The sequence below is a fragment of the Aythya marila genome (genome assembly GCF_965140915.1).
Source record: "Aythya marila genome assembly, chromosome: 16".
Taxonomy (NCBI): Eukaryota; Metazoa; Chordata; class Aves; order Anseriformes; family Anatidae; genus Aythya; species Aythya marila.
In genome coordinates this window covers 6,855,905-6,871,224 of record NC_139057.1, presented here as the reverse complement: position 1 = coordinate 6,871,224, position 15,320 = coordinate 6,855,905, and the positions used below count along the sequence as shown (strand labels likewise).

General features: G+C 40.6%; 1 protein-coding gene across 7 annotated transcripts in view; it reads left to right on the top strand.

Moving 5' to 3' along the window:
* Positions 1 to 2,089, top strand: part of DOK5 (docking protein 5) — a 43,383-nt gene extending 41,294 nt beyond the window's left edge. For all 7 annotated transcript variants that reach the window (XM_082773146.1, XM_082773144.1, XM_082773145.1 and 4 more), the window contains one exon: positions 1,455 to 2,089. In XM_082773146.1, the coding sequence (XP_082629272.1) occupies positions 1,455 to 1,522 (68 nt within the window). In that variant the 3' untranslated portion in view covers positions 1,523 to 2,089. The remainder of the gene's footprint in view (positions 1 to 1,454) is intronic.
* The last annotated feature ends 13,231 nt before the right edge of the window (positions 2,090 to 15,320 follow it).

Here is a 15,320-nt window from a genome sequence, read left to right as displayed (position 1 = left end):
GTTATTATCAGGACATGCTCATCTCAGTTCCTGTTGGGGAGGGAGCCTTGATTTGACAAATTTTATGACCTTTTTTTCGGATAACCAAGGAGACATTACTGTTACAGGGTGGCCAGTGAGGGGCGCACAGGCAGTTATGTGGAAAAGCCAGCAGGAAACAGACTGAACACTTAATAGAAGTGGGACAGGCAGCACACTGTGGAAATCTTTTGGAGGATTTTTTTTTTTGCTTCTTTTTTTGTTAGCCCCTCAGACATTAGGAGTTTATCAAGGAATAATGAATCTTAGATATTTAGTCTTTTAAATAAAGCTGGAGACTCTAAAGGTCAGAACCTCTGGAACATGAAATATCAGAAATTGTGATTAAAAATGGCAGGCTTTGTCATCCCTGCCGTATGTGGCCGTATTACATTCTTATCCTCTAATTTTTCAAAAAATCTGCAAAGTAAAAGCCAACCATATATTTTTTTTCCTTTTCCTGTTTTGAACACTAGAGGGGGCAGGCAGCACATAAAAAGCCAAACATCCCACACGTTTCAGATGGAGGAATGAATAATAAAAGCAGCACTTATATGCCTGTTCAAATTTGTTCAACAAATTAGGGCATGGGAAGATGACCTGCTGGAGGCAGCCTGTGACACACAAGAAGAAAACTACTTACAGCACTCTGACACAATCAGGGGATTGGTCTTACTGTGCCTTACTATAGAGTTCTTTATTAATACAATAATTCAGCACTGTGTTGACACAAGATAAATAGATTGTATGGGTACAAACCACTTGTTTTGTGTTTAGAAAAATAGCTTGCTTGTTAAACTAAAAAGGGATCCTTGGGGATTCTAGTCATGAGAATGTGGTAAAAGTCTTTGAAAAACCCTGGCCCTCGGGGGGTGTGTGGAGAGGAAGCCATGCAGACCTTATTGTAATTAGGAAAGACACTGAAGTCATTGTCTCATTCAGCAGTGACATGGTAGCCTTAACATCTCTAATTAGATTAGGTTGCCAAAATTTTGAAATGGTTCAATTATTGGAGAAATAAATATTGAACATAAAATAATTCTTACACCGAGTTACATAATTTTTGAAACATTTTACTCCCTGGAAGGTAGAGGCACCTGAAATTTTGTAAGCAGAAACTTTATTCTACCTAAGTTGGAACTGATGATTTTTGAATTGGCTCTTTTTCCCTTTTCTGATGTACCCCCCCCCCCCCAAAAAAAAAAAAAAGAAAAAAAAAGTTAATAAAGTATGCTTTTCATTCAACATGCAGTCAACTTAAAATAAATAAATAAATAAATAAAAAATTGTACAACTTCTGGTTCTGCAGGAGGGAAAGCAGGGATAAGTATAATTAAAAGACCATAATCCGTACTTCACATAGTCCTTTATAAAGTGCTGAGTACGATACCTCTGCCTTACTGAGTGTTCTGTTTTTTGCATCTGACTTGGACAAGATGTTTCTAGCCCAGTGAAGCTTCATCGGACGGACACTTTTCCGACCTACAGATCAGACCATCGATAAAGGACTGCGAAGAACTTTACAAACTCTGTCTTCTGACAAACTGCCCTGATGGATGACACTGATGACAAGCAAGGATAGAAACAATGAAAAGTTCAAGTTGGATGAAAAATTCTTGCAGTACAATTTTTTTTTTCAAACTTTGTCAAAAGTTAAAATGATTCTGTAGATACTGAGGAGGGGAATGCAACCATCAGGCCCTCCAGTGTTTCTTTTGTATCTTACAGCTGGACAGAGAAGTCACTCCCTAAATATTTCCAAATGTTTTTTGTATAAGTATGTTGTAAATATGAGACTCTCCTGTTGTGGTGTGGTTCCATTTTGTCTGTTACGGCTGTTGGTTCCCTGATGTCAGCTGTCATCCTTGTCTGTTGTAATGCTTATCTTCAGTTATTAACATTACCATTCAGCATAACCCCTGACCTTTGAAATAGTGGCCAGTTTTGAGCAGCTATTGGATACATTTTTTTTTTTCCCTGTTTGAAGCCTGATGGAAACTTGATTGATTTCTTTTGAAAGCACACACTTTATCTTCTACTTCCTGTATTTATTTCCATCTCTGTAAATGTTTAAAATAAAAATAATTCCGACTTAATCTGTAGTACAGCACTTCTTGTCACTGTCAACCTCATGAACAGGGCTACTGTGTGGGCACTGGGGCACTAGGAGAGAGCATGAAGGGGGGCAGTGGGTTGCCTTGGGTTCCCCTCCTACCTGAGGCAACACTATCAACTGGGGGGAGGGGGCTGGGGCTGCTGAAATAGAGCAATGATTCAACAATCTCACAATGCCACAAATCACTTTGTGGCAGAAAACATTTTTCTGGTTTGTGACAGCATCCATGTTAGGTACTACTTTTATAGATTGGCACTGGCATCTTCGTTTAACAGGAAAAATATGTTCAGAAATAGCTTAGTTGACTGCTGGATGCTGTACAAGATGGTCAGAAACATGTAGCAGCTGTAGATAGAAAGCTATGATTATCCTGAATACAAGTGAAATACTGCATTCAGCTGAGCATAGTTAAATCATTTTGTTAAAAGGCTTTTGAGTTAAGAATGCCTTGTCAGGTTTGAAGTTGAGCTGATCATCTCTAACCATGTTATTGCTGCTCACTTTATAAGCTTAAGGACTAGGTCTTATTTCGGTTGCCTGTCTGGGGAGTTTGGTCTCTGCATATTTTAAAATGAAAAAATGAGATAAAATTCTAATGATGGTTGCGTTTTTTTAGGTATGTACAATGTTTGCAGTTATTCTTTCAGCTGATATCCTGGAAGAAAACACAGTGACTGAAGAAGATTTGTAGAGAGTGAAATGGTTCAGGACAAGCTGATTTTTTCCTATGACAGAGGTCTTATGGTTTGAGTGAAAACAGCAAATATCTTAAGCTTGGCTGAAGATATTCATAATTCTGAATATGAAGCAGACTGGGAGTATGGGGTGTTGATCATGACATGCATGAAGTAGACTTAGTTTCAGAGAAATGCTTTCAATGTTGGAGAAAAAGGACATCCAGACTGAATTCAAAATGATCTGGACAAATTGGAGAAATTCCATAGGGACAGGTGCAAGGCAAACTGACTACCCAAATACATAACAGAAAGAAAACCAAGGCAGCAGCACTTTAGGAAGTGAAGTGTTACAGCAGACTGCAAATGGAACATGAGGCAACAAGACTATGTTGCTGCAGAACATGTAGACGTCATAAGGGAATGTAAAAGCATTTAGCCTTCAAGACAGCTGAAATAATTCTTCAGCTCTATTAAGCCTTGCAAGGTCTCAGCTGGAGCCATGTGTGGTGGTTGGTCCCGAGCTAACCTGCTCAGCTGCTACAAATAGCCCTGGTACAGTGCTGACACTTGGGGATAGTTCAGCTCTTGGTTTTGCTGTGTGCTATACAATATCTTTAGCTTTCTTTATTAAACTTACATGTGCACTGGGAATAATGAAGGAACAAATGTTTCCAAGTCGATTCAGCTTTTCTGTTTATTACAGTGTCCTGATGTAAGCAGTCACTCTAGTAAGTGTTTGTTTATTTTTTTTTTAATTTTAACTGGCATGGGCTTAATATCAGTGAATCAGTTTAATAAACTCATTATAGATGAGTTTATTACATCTAAAAGGGTTGTCATTAAAGAACCGAAGGTGAGGGAGCCTTTCAGAAAAGCAAACCAATAAGTGTAGTGAAGGTAAATGTCTTTCTAGACAGAAAACAAAAACAAAAACAAAAAACAAAACACAAATTATTGCTTTACACCTTAGTGCAAAGATAAGCTTAATTTGTGAATAAGGATTATGTTGACTTTATTTCAAAGCTGAGCTGCTAACATAAAGAAGTGACTGAAAGGCATATTACGACTAATAGGTCTTTATTTTTCAGGTTTGCTCCTGCTAATGTATTCCTTTTAGAGCTGACAGCAACACCATCTCACCATCTTTTGTTTTATCATGGATATGACAGTTCAGTAAATGCTTTTATTCACCTCTCACTCATGCTGTGATTGATACACTAAGACTTCAACTGGTGAACAGTCAAATTGTGAAGAAAACAACAACAAAAAAACACATTAACTTTGCCCTTTAAATGAAGGATCATTAAATCAACCAGCTCTGATATTATTCTTTCTAATGAAACTGTTGGTGAAGGATGGGGGGGAAGTCCTAGAAGTAACTTTGCTTTGGATTGCTTTGTGTATGATGCGATATCAAGAAATTCATTTTGATTTGTTGTACTGACGTTAATCTTGGCATCATTACTGCCTTGCTTAGTTAGCAAGGTCATTAGCTGAAGAAAGGAAGCCAGTTTTCTACTCCTATCATCACTGGCTTTCTGGTGCAGGAAAGGTTTTCACTGTATTTGGAATTGTTGAGACTTTACAGCAGTTGTGTTTGTGCCATCATGTGTGCGGTGGGTGCCAGTGGTACCTGGTGTCCTGGTGAAGATGGATGCAGAACTGGAGTGGAAATCTTCCAGGTAACCAAGCTGCACTCTTCAGAGACATACATCAGAAAATATGCTGCAAATCAGTTTGTAGAGCCGTGGGCCTCAGAGTTACCATGGATTCAAGGATTAGTGCATGGAAAGCTCTGGATTTTTCTCTAACTTTTGCCTAATTTTGCAAAGTAGCTTCAATTGCTCCACCAAATTCCAGCATGCCCTTTTGTATCCTTCAACCCTGTTCTTTCTCAAATGTGCACAGATCTTCCTAGATAAATGTTTCAAAGGTGCAAAAGTGTTCTGCAAAATCATCCTAGAGAGCAGCTTTTTGGCTCTCTATAAACTGTCCCATTCATACAACTCCAAGGAATGCTGTGCAATTTCAAAGACCAGGTAGGAGTGTCGTCTTCTCCCATCCCTTTAATCCCACAAAAGACCAGTGACCGGTCTTCAAGTTATAATAGTGGAGAAGGAAGAAATGTTTCAGGACTAAAAGAAATGTTTCAGAAGCTGAAAAGCAAGTGTAGAGCTGCTTACCCCACTTTTCAAATCCATCCTAAGAAAAGTTCCTCTGTCTTCTGAGCAGGTAAGAACCAGCAAGCAGATAATAGCACAGTGGTAGATGGAGACAGTCCAGGCTGCTGCAGCAGAACTTGGCGGGTAATGATCTTAAAAGGCTAATCTTGGAATCAAGTACATTAGGGGAAATGAAAAAACACATCATGTCAAGACTTCAAATTGCATTGCTTTTTCTTAGACATTACAGGTAACAGAATGCAAATGCTGTTATCTAAAATAGCATAGAGGGCAGTGGGAAGTACTGCTCATTGCTGTGCTGCTACAGAAATGGGATGGATGACGCCCTCTCCATTTCATGTTACAGAGGGACATGGTGTCAATCGAGGCCTTTGAGCTAGATGAACAGCCTGGCCCAGCCACCTTATAGCACACCATGGTTCCCATCCCCATGGCATCCTTGCCCAACAGTTCTAGCTGGGGGGCTCCTCAACTATTTAGATATTAACAGAAGGTTGAGGCTGATTTCTGTCTTTGGAGGAAAGCCCAATGCAAGGTAAGATCTCTTCAAAAGGATTGTAGAGATCCCTTAAGTTAGTTATCATATTTTCTTGAATTGGCAATACTTTTTTTTTTTTATTTTTCCCTCTTTGGTACTTCACTAGACTGTGGTTGCTAAAGTCTTTTTGAACAGGTACTTGAACTTCATCTGTAAGCAGCAACTGGAAATGGCTGGCTTTCCTATTACTTTGGATATGCAGATATCATACCAGCTTTTTTGCAGTATCGTTCAGTTTTCTGAATCGTGGAGTAGAAGCCCTAGAATGTGTTTATTGTTGTTGTTTTTATTGTTGTTTTTGAAACTGTTTGAAATGACTAGCCAGGGGATGTCCAGTAGCATGGTCCAGAATTCCCAAGAGCCTGCTTTAAGCCACTGTTGAAACAAACAGCTGGTCCCTTGTGTGAACTTTTTGGATGGAAGCAGATGTGCTGTGGCCGTGCAGAGGGGCACCTCCAGCCTGCCCCAGGCTGCCCTGCACAGCCAAGGAAGGACAACCTGGGAAGGATGGGTGCTGGTGGGACACTTTTGGCTGCTGCCCCCTCATTAAGGGAAGAAACTGTGTGATTTCCTTGGCTCTGCCAGTGTTTCTGGCCATCCCATGGAGCAACAGCAAGTAGCATTCTGGCTACTCAAGGCCATATTTTTGGAACTGTGTCTTTGCATTTCAGGCAGCTTCATGCTTGATAAGCTGGTTGTGTCTGGGGATAGCGCTGAGGCCTGGGGCTTTAAAAAATAATAAAAAAATAAGTGGGTATTTTCATCATAATGCATTTTTTTCCATTTTCTTTATGTAGGAGATCTTATACTTTTTTTTTCTTGACCAAGATTTAACAATACATTTTTTGATTCCTTGAGGAAGGATGGGGGGGGGGGGGGGGGGGTAGGGGTTTAAGTGAGTTGTTTCAGCACTCCTCTGAGCGAAGCAGCTTTGTTTTTTTGTGTGTGTGTTTGGGCTGTTGCTGATATTTGTTATTAAAACTGTTAGCATTTAATTCTGCTTACCCTTATCACACCTTACAGCAGAAAAGCATGATTAATTAATATTTAAGCAGATGAACATCTCTTGAAGTTTGTGACTCGCAGCCAGAATGTCATTAATTTAAATAATCACACAGATGAAATTAATGCAATAAGTGTTGTATCTGAGTCCTGTTGCTGAGCAATCCTGGATAGTGCATAATAACAGTGGTGCCTCAGGCGCTGAGATCAGGGGTCGTGATGTGATATTTCTGCGTATTCATTAACTTTCACAAGGGCAGATTGATCTTCTGTTTCCAGGAACACTAATGAACCATTTTCTTATTTTTAGGGAATATTCTATCACTACCCCTAGCCATGGAGTGTTTAAAGAAAACCTGTTTTCAAACAGAAGGCTCTAATTAGAACTCGGGCCTCAGCTGTATTGATTGCACTACACTTTCTCTGTGGATTTACAAATGCCAGCAAATAAACTTGCCAGGAAGTTTGCTGTTGTGGCTTTCTCTTCAGTATTTAGCCTATGTGTTGTTCTGTTTCTTGACAAGCCTGTAAGAGGGAATTAACTGCTGAGACATTATTTTTGGATGGCTGGCTTTGTGTGTGAATATTTTTTCCTGCTGTCTGTCTTTTGAATACCCTGGAAACCCTAGAAATTAAAGGTGTAAGGAGTTCATCATGCATCAAGCTGGCTAAAAATAAATAAATAAGTAAGTAAGTAAGTAAATAAAGTAAGTAAGTAATTAAATAAATAAGCAAGTAAGTAAATAAATAAATAAAACGAAATACAGAATTTAATCTCTGGTGAGATTAATTTCGGCTGTTAATTAAGCCACACACGACCGGGGGAATTACCAGATGTGAGGAAAAAACTGCACCCCGGCGCAGCACCAAAGGGTGCGATGCCCGCCGCGGCCGCCGGGTGCCAGCCTTGCCCCGGCAAAGGCCGGGGAGGCCGCGGGGCTCCTCCTGCTGCCTCCCCCCGAGCCCGTAGCTCGTCCTCGTCCGTTCGTGGTCCTTCTGGTGCCACTTTCCAGCGTTTCTTCCCCACCGAGCCTGTGCACGCGTTGCTTGCACAGCAGTAGAAGCGAGGTGATTGTTCTAAATAATATTCTCTGTAGCTTAAACCTTATGGAAACATGCGGGAGAGCTCTGAGTTCTTTGTACAAGCAATAACCGTGACTAAAAATGCTTTCACAAGCATTGCTGGTGCCCTTCGTGCAGCAGGTGAGCAGGGCTGAGGGGCATTGCGGTTTGCACTTTGCTGCTGGCCCGAGGCAGGTGTTTGGGCTGCACGACTGAAACCTTTCCTGACAGGTTTTGCCCAGGGAAACCGAGGGTGGACGAAGCTGATGAACAACTGAATTTGCTTGGATTTCTCCTGCCACTTATGTCAATTCAAGAAATCAGAGCCTGGAAATGAGCCCCAACCCTCTGCTTTCAGCTCCTGCTGCATCTCACTAAAGGGGCTGAGGTGGAAGGCTGTTGGTTTGCTTGCTTGTTTTCTTATTAAATTATTCCTGCTTTCTGGTACTATCTTATTATTTTATTTTATTTATTTATTTATTTATTTTTCCCACACAAGGTCAGATGCGCTATCTGAATGTGGATGTGCCTTTGGAGGGCAGCACAAGGTGTGACCTCCAGTCTGTGCTCTTCACCTTCTGCAGCATCCATGGCCGGGTGCTGCTGCACCCACCCCACCTAGGTCATAGCCACCCAGCTGCAGTGGGACATCTTTAAAGCTTGCTGAAATCCACCTCACTGCAAGAGGAACAGCATATTTCTGAGCAAATTCCTCATGCCTGAGCAGAGAAAACAGGGGATGTGGGTGACTTACCCTACCCTTGTGTTTCAGGTACAGGTTACAGCGCAAGTGAAGGTTTTTATAACTGCAGGTGAGGAAAATAGCGTTATCTTGATGGGTTTGTTTACAGCTCAGGCTCTATTTCCAGTATGACCTGGGTGTCCTGCTTGGTTTCCCTTCCATATTGTAAAAATGGGAATGGCACGTCTGTGGGCAGGAGTCCCCAAAATGACCGTGTAGGAACAGCCATGCCGTGCTCAGAAACAATACAGGAAGGACCCCATAAAGCAGTGTGAAGAGGACCTCTGCTCCTATCAGGCAAATTATACTTTAGAGGAGGCATAAAAAAAGAGACTAATTACCTGTGCTCATTAAGGTACTTTTGGTACTTTTTTGGAAGAGAATTGCACCCTAGCCACACTTAAAATCCCCCTTAAACTGCCTCAATCTTCTCTCTCATTTTTTCCAGGTTGACTTTCCCTAACCTCCTGTCCTATACTTTTATATTCTGTTGTGAACTTAAAAAATCTGGCATGCTCTACTGCAGAGGTGGATGGACTGTCTATATGTAGTGCATGCAATTACGTTTGTGTGAAATTATAGCTTCTTATAAGATACTGCCCATGTTTTGAGATCACTGGATAAAAAGATATTACAAAACAGAAGAGTGATGACAAAGATAAATTCACTTGCAAATTTTATTTATTGTATCTTTCTGTTTGACTGAACAGAGTGCTTAATTTTACAGAATGAGATAAAATATCTACAGACCAAATGATATAGAAAACCTTTTGTGCTGAAGGCGATGCATCCTTTTGGAATATATCGTCCATAAAACTGAAGTAAATAGTTGCATAAATATTTATTTCTCCATAAACATGTAATGACTCATCTGAAAGCCACACAGTGTTAATGATGTATGATCTCTATTTTTGGCACATTTAGCAAAATTAAAGTATACCTACATTTAGCATAAATGCAACACATAAATATATTTCTGCAGTGCAGGAATGGAAAAGGCAGCAGAGTGAGATTTACAGCTCCTCTACCAGCTGTGAAAGACAGGGAACCAGAGGGGCCTATCATGGCTAGAGGTGCTGGAGAGCTCTGGGGTCCCCTCAGTGCCACCAAGTAATTTGTCTTTTTCTTCCTGTATTAGTTCTGAAATGAAGACTAGGACAGAGTTCCATGTGCCTTTTAAGTGCACTGGCATAGTCCCAGAGAAGCTCAGTGTGCTGGGACGCTGGCACACTCCAGGACATAGGCAGTGAGGAGGAGCAAGGGTAGCTGTGGTGGAGTGATGCCCACATAAAGCCACATGTGGGTCCCTCAAAGCAGCATTTTTTTAGCTGGAAAAGAAGTCTGATTTGGTGTACCACCCAGGCAGAGGCGTGCTTTACTAAAAATACTGTCGGGTGACATGCTTTGACCTGAGCTAACTGCACATTATTGCTATTTTCTTTCTTCCCTGAGACACTCACAAGTTTTACAGAAGGTTTTTTCAGTATCAGACCAAAGAAATGCAGAATGTATCATTTTAAGAGACATTGAGTCATCCTCCTTCCCAAAAGCTGTGGCAATTCTCCAGCATGGTCTAGCCTTGTCTCTACTCTGCAAAGGTAACAAATATTTGTAAGAAAAGAAGTATTTCTGTAACAGGCCTTTGCTGACCTCTTACAGTTGGCCAATAAGGATCGATAAAGGCAAGGGCCCTTGCCTTGCCAATATATTGCCCTAAAGCGGTGATATATAGAATAAAAATTCTGTTTGGATTTGTTCTGAGGGGGCTGTTATTTATAGTATTTGTTTATCCCATGTATTATTCAATTTACTTGCTTACAGAGTGAAACAATCAATCAAAAGTTGCTTTTCCTTTGCCATACGTGACTGTCAAATCCTTGTGGAAAATTGCTTAAATTGCATGATCTATGGATCAAAGCGAGAACAGAATGCTTAATTAGAGTTTAATTATTTTGGAAGATTTGAAGCTCTCTGATTGCTTTTGTTTTATTTCTTTAACTGCTCAGTGCTCTCTGTTGAAGAGTGCCATCATTTGTCGCAGAACCAGGTGCACAGACTGAAGCTGTACAGTTCACCAATGCATATGAATTAATTTTCTCATGCTTACCCATATATTTGTAGCAAGGAAAATAGAATACACCATCCTTAAAGGTGGTGCCTATAACAAAAAGAAAAACACAACCAACCAACCACCAAAAAAATGATGGGTTTACACACAACCAAATGTTACATGTATGTTCTGGTTCAGTCAATGTTGTTAAGGCAGATAGGATTCACTCAATAACTCTGGATTTTGGTGTTGAAAGCCACCACTTTCCCAACAGTGCCTGATCTGGTACCAGCTGACTGGTTTTTCCTATAAATTTTTCCTATAGGACATCCTAGGTACCTACAACTCAGGTTTCTATTGCAACCAGGCTCCTACAATGCTGATGTGCTGCCAGATATTAAGAATATTCCAATCCCAAAACACATTCACTTGGGTGCTGGGAAAAAATAAATAAAAAGGGCTGTACCTTGATGTAAATCTCTGTTTCTGCCCCACATTCTGTCTCTGGCCATTGGTATTTGGTCTTCTCCAACAGAAATCTGATCTACTTAAGACTGCACTTGGGTTTGGGGACTGTTTCATCTTGGCAGGTTATTGTTAGGTCCGTTTAACTTGAATTTAGTTCCCAGGTCATCTTCATTCCAGGGCTGCTGGCACAGAGAACCCCAAAATAGAAGCAGGAGTAAATAAAGGCAGACAATTTCCTTTGGTGTTGGTGCTCAGCTATTTTGGCTTATGAAGATCGTTGGGTTGTGGTGTGAATCCTTGTCTGAATCCAAAGTGAAACAAAGAGAAGGCATGTGTTAAAATTCAAGGGCATATTCTGACATGGAAAATCTTTGCCTCTGATTTGCTATCAAAAGCATTTTTGGATTTAAGTTTTACTCAAGTTATGGATTTTTTTTTTTTTTAAGTGTCACTTTATTTTTGCCAAACAATAGGATTGTTCATTAACTTCTAACCAGACAGGCTTATGCTGTTTTATTTTTGACAAGACTTTCTCTTGTCAGCTGGGGAGAATTTGGCTGGAAAACAATTGTTACCTGTAAGATAACTGGAATTAAGGACCCATTAAGTAGATGCATTTGTACAAAATTGTTTGGCTCTTTTGCGTGTCTTCTTTCCCCCAGGGATCCTCCTGTGGCAGCATGTTGTTCTACTGAGAAGCCAGTATTTAAATCAGAGAGTATAGCAGATTACATAAGGAAAGGTTGCCTTCAGTGTCAGAGTTCCTCCAGGCTCCCTCCTGGTGCTGCAGAGCCCAAAATAAAACCTGACATTTGAGCAAGCCCAGGTGATGTTTGTGTTATTTGCAATAGTCACCTCTTGATTCAACCTTAAACTGGGAAAGTGAACAACGGAGCTACTGAAGGTGGCAGGAATCCTCCCCATTGATATCGCCGGGCTTGGCTCAGGCAAGCAGTTATTAGCACTCCTGGGATTACAGGAAGTCAGCATCCAATGACAATGGCATTATTACCGGCTGTCATTGCTAATGTCAGTGTGAACATTAGGTCTGAAATGCATAAAATGAGTCAAGAAATCCAAGTCCAGTAGAAATAAAGAAAGAAAATCTTAGGGGAGGAAGGTTCACAGAGCTATTTTTAATGTTTGAGTCTACTAATAGGCTGGTAAGAGTTTTTAATATATTATTTGATTATATCGCTGTGCTATTTAATTTGTTTGGTCAAGGTTAGGTGATTCTGAAAAGTAATGCTGCCTTTTTATTAATAGTACTTATTTATTTATTCAGAAGAATCATTGTTGATGAAAGACTGTGAGCACTGCTTCTGCTGTTGACATATGTTCATTTGTCTGAACCTTTTCTACTCCGTGAGTCCAGAGTGCAAACCCTGGTACCCAGCAGGTACTTGCAGATGTGAGTTCACCTGCTTTACAAAATGTGGGAAAGCTTTACCTATTTAGAACGCAAAATACATTCCCCGCTTTTCACAGAAAACTAGATTTATAGCATCTCCTAATTGTATTGATTTCTAGTGTTGAGCTGGGACGCTGCTTCTGTTCCCAGGAGCAATATGTCATCCAGACCTATTGCAAATGAGAAGGAAGACAAAAATAGACTGGTCGGAAAGGGAGAGGGAAATCATTCAAAACTCGTCTAAGAAAGCTGGACATAATCAAGGACTGAAACTTGTAGCGAAAGTGGTATAGTAAGTATATAGCTGAAGACAAGTTGTGTTATGACCATAAAATATGAGCAAGCTTTTTTTTCTTTAATTCTTTTAATTCCTTTTTTTGTTTGTTTTGTTTTGTTTTGTTTTTGTAGCTACTACTGTGATGGCTCACCAGCAAAGCTGCCATCTGGATCCTTTGGATGCCTCTGTTAGTTCCCCCCCCAGCAATGTGCAACCTCTGCTCTTTGACTGCTTGGAGTTATTAGAAGCAGCTGCAGGTTAAATCAACTTTTGGCTTGCGCTAAGTTGCATCAAGCACTGTTTTGCTACACAAATGTGTATAGGATAGGAAACCTGGCTGCTGCTTCTGTGGGCAGGGAAATACTGTACAAACCAGCAGACAATTCCTGGGAGAAAGCCAGGAGCTGAAATGTACAGGCTGTGTGTGAGGTGTCTGCTGCCTCTTCGTGCGGTTTCCTGCAGATTGCACTGTTCCTTTTCTAGCTTCCTAAACTCTGACATCTCCTTATTTCCCTCTCACTAGAGAGAATAACCTGATCCAAAGCACTTTCTAATGAATGTCATTAGGAAGAAGTCATTTAGCAGAGTTTGTTTGTTTTAACTGCAATAAGACCCAAACCATCATCACTTTATAATTTGTGTTCTTGCATTTTACTTTTCATCAGTTCTGCAGCTTGCAAACAGGCCAATGAACAGTTGCTCTTCCAAAATCCCAACTAACTTTGTCTCCGACATGGTATAGCGTGTTTTCATAGTGCTTCATAACAACATCTTGATGGGAAATGAAGAGCCGCTCTTCCTCCAGACGGAGCGGTTCGTTTATCAGATTTACGTGCTTTTATTTTTCCTATGTGAAAAGCCTGAGTCGAAGAAGTCGGAGAGTTACTCAAACAGATAATTGTGCCAGCTTTCCTGTTCAGGCAAGTTTGAGCTCTCTTGCTGCTGAATGAAGCAGAACATACTTTTTGACATTGCAACACATTCGAACTCGGCTTGTTTTGGTTCTTTCTGCAAGGGAACATTTCTTTTATAACTCTCCCGATGCCCTCTGAAAGGAAACTGTCAGCTGGAGCTGGAAGTACTTTAATTGTCTAAGTGCCAAATCCTGATTAGGGTAAAGAGAAATGGGATGAAGGCAGGTGAACCACACAGCATTAACGTTTTAATGACCATCTCGGTAACTGGGAGTGCTGGCATCGGGAGCGTCTGAGCTTTGGGGCTTTTCAGTGACCTGTCCTTACTGATCTGGTTTGAAGATCAAAGACTGAATGTGGGAAATCAGACCCTACAAAGGCATTCCTTTGGCAGTTCCTAACTCTTGGCTAGCTTGTTTCCATAGGAAAATTGAGGAAAGGATGGAAATGGGAGGTGAGTACCCAACACCAGGCATCTCACCGAGCTCTGTGGCTTCAGCAGCGGTAGCAGTGAGTGCTCCTTCCTCTCTCATGCTCTCCCTTTATATGGCACTTTACAATTATTTTTTCCTATGAAAAAAAGGAAGAAAGGGGCTCTGCACACATTCAAGCGCTAAATCCAAGAGCAGTAAAAATTATCTTATTTTATAATTGCCTGTCAGAACCACGTTCCTACCCCTCTGTCCAGCAAAGTGGGAACTTCACAGAGACCAAGCCAGCCTCAGCGGTGGCAGCTAGCCAACGTGCTATGCCACACACCTGTTAAAAACACAAACTAGACTAACTGGCAACTCAAATTGTTTTCTTTAAAATAAAGAATGAGTCAGCTACCTCGGAGTGAAAGAAAGCCAGAAGGTTTTTTTCTTGCCCGAATGATAGTGGAGTTTTCTGGCTGAAATATTGCAGTATCACTTGTTTTCCCACCATGTGCTGTCATTTTTCACAAACAGTGTTATATTTAAGAATTGGAAGGTCTAGATAGATCTTATTTTCTTTATCGCTTACTGGCAACTGGCAAGGTCCTGCTGAAATGTGCTTTTAAGCTGTCCTTTGATGGTACATGAGCTAGCTACGTAATGAACACCTATGGGCTCATCTGAAGTGTACAATGATGTAAAAAAATACCCAAATGTGTCAGAATGTAACTTCCATCTAAAATACTGGAATTTTCATAATTCCTTCAATTTTTCCCCCATTCCACAAGCATTTCATACAACACACAGAGATAGATATACTGTATTTAAAAAGATTTTAGATTGCAAAGCAGTGTGTTTGTGCACACCATCAGTATGAAGAAAAATGTATTTGTGATGTACTGATACCGATCCAGAGATTCAAACTTCCATGGAATCAAACATTTTTGTCACTGTCAGTGGCTTTAACAGCCCTTTGGAATGTGCTGGCTTCCCAAGTACTTTGCTTTACAAAATTACACTGAATTTTGAAGAACCCAATCCATTGAAGTTGCTTACATTATAAATATGGCAGATTAGTGTTCAACTTAAGTGGTGCAGGACTAGCCCAGGGGACCATCCCAAATCTTTATTTCATTTAGCTGTTACTGATGTGTCAAGAAGAAGCAAGAGTTGATTGCTGATTTACATGCTTCGTCTTTCATTATGGTATATTTCTGCTGTGCAGGGGATCACAACAGAGTCTGTTAACAACCAAGGCAGAACCAGCTGATGTTCTCACACTCACATCAGTTCCTCTTCAAAATTACGGTTAGTTGCTTTTCCTCTGTAGTTGCCTCCAAAGTTTGCAGTCTGTTCTCCCAGCCATGACCAGAATGTTAATGGCCTTGCAGTCTGTTGTCTATTAGGGTTTTTATTAGTATTAATATGGTCTATTTTTCTACCTGT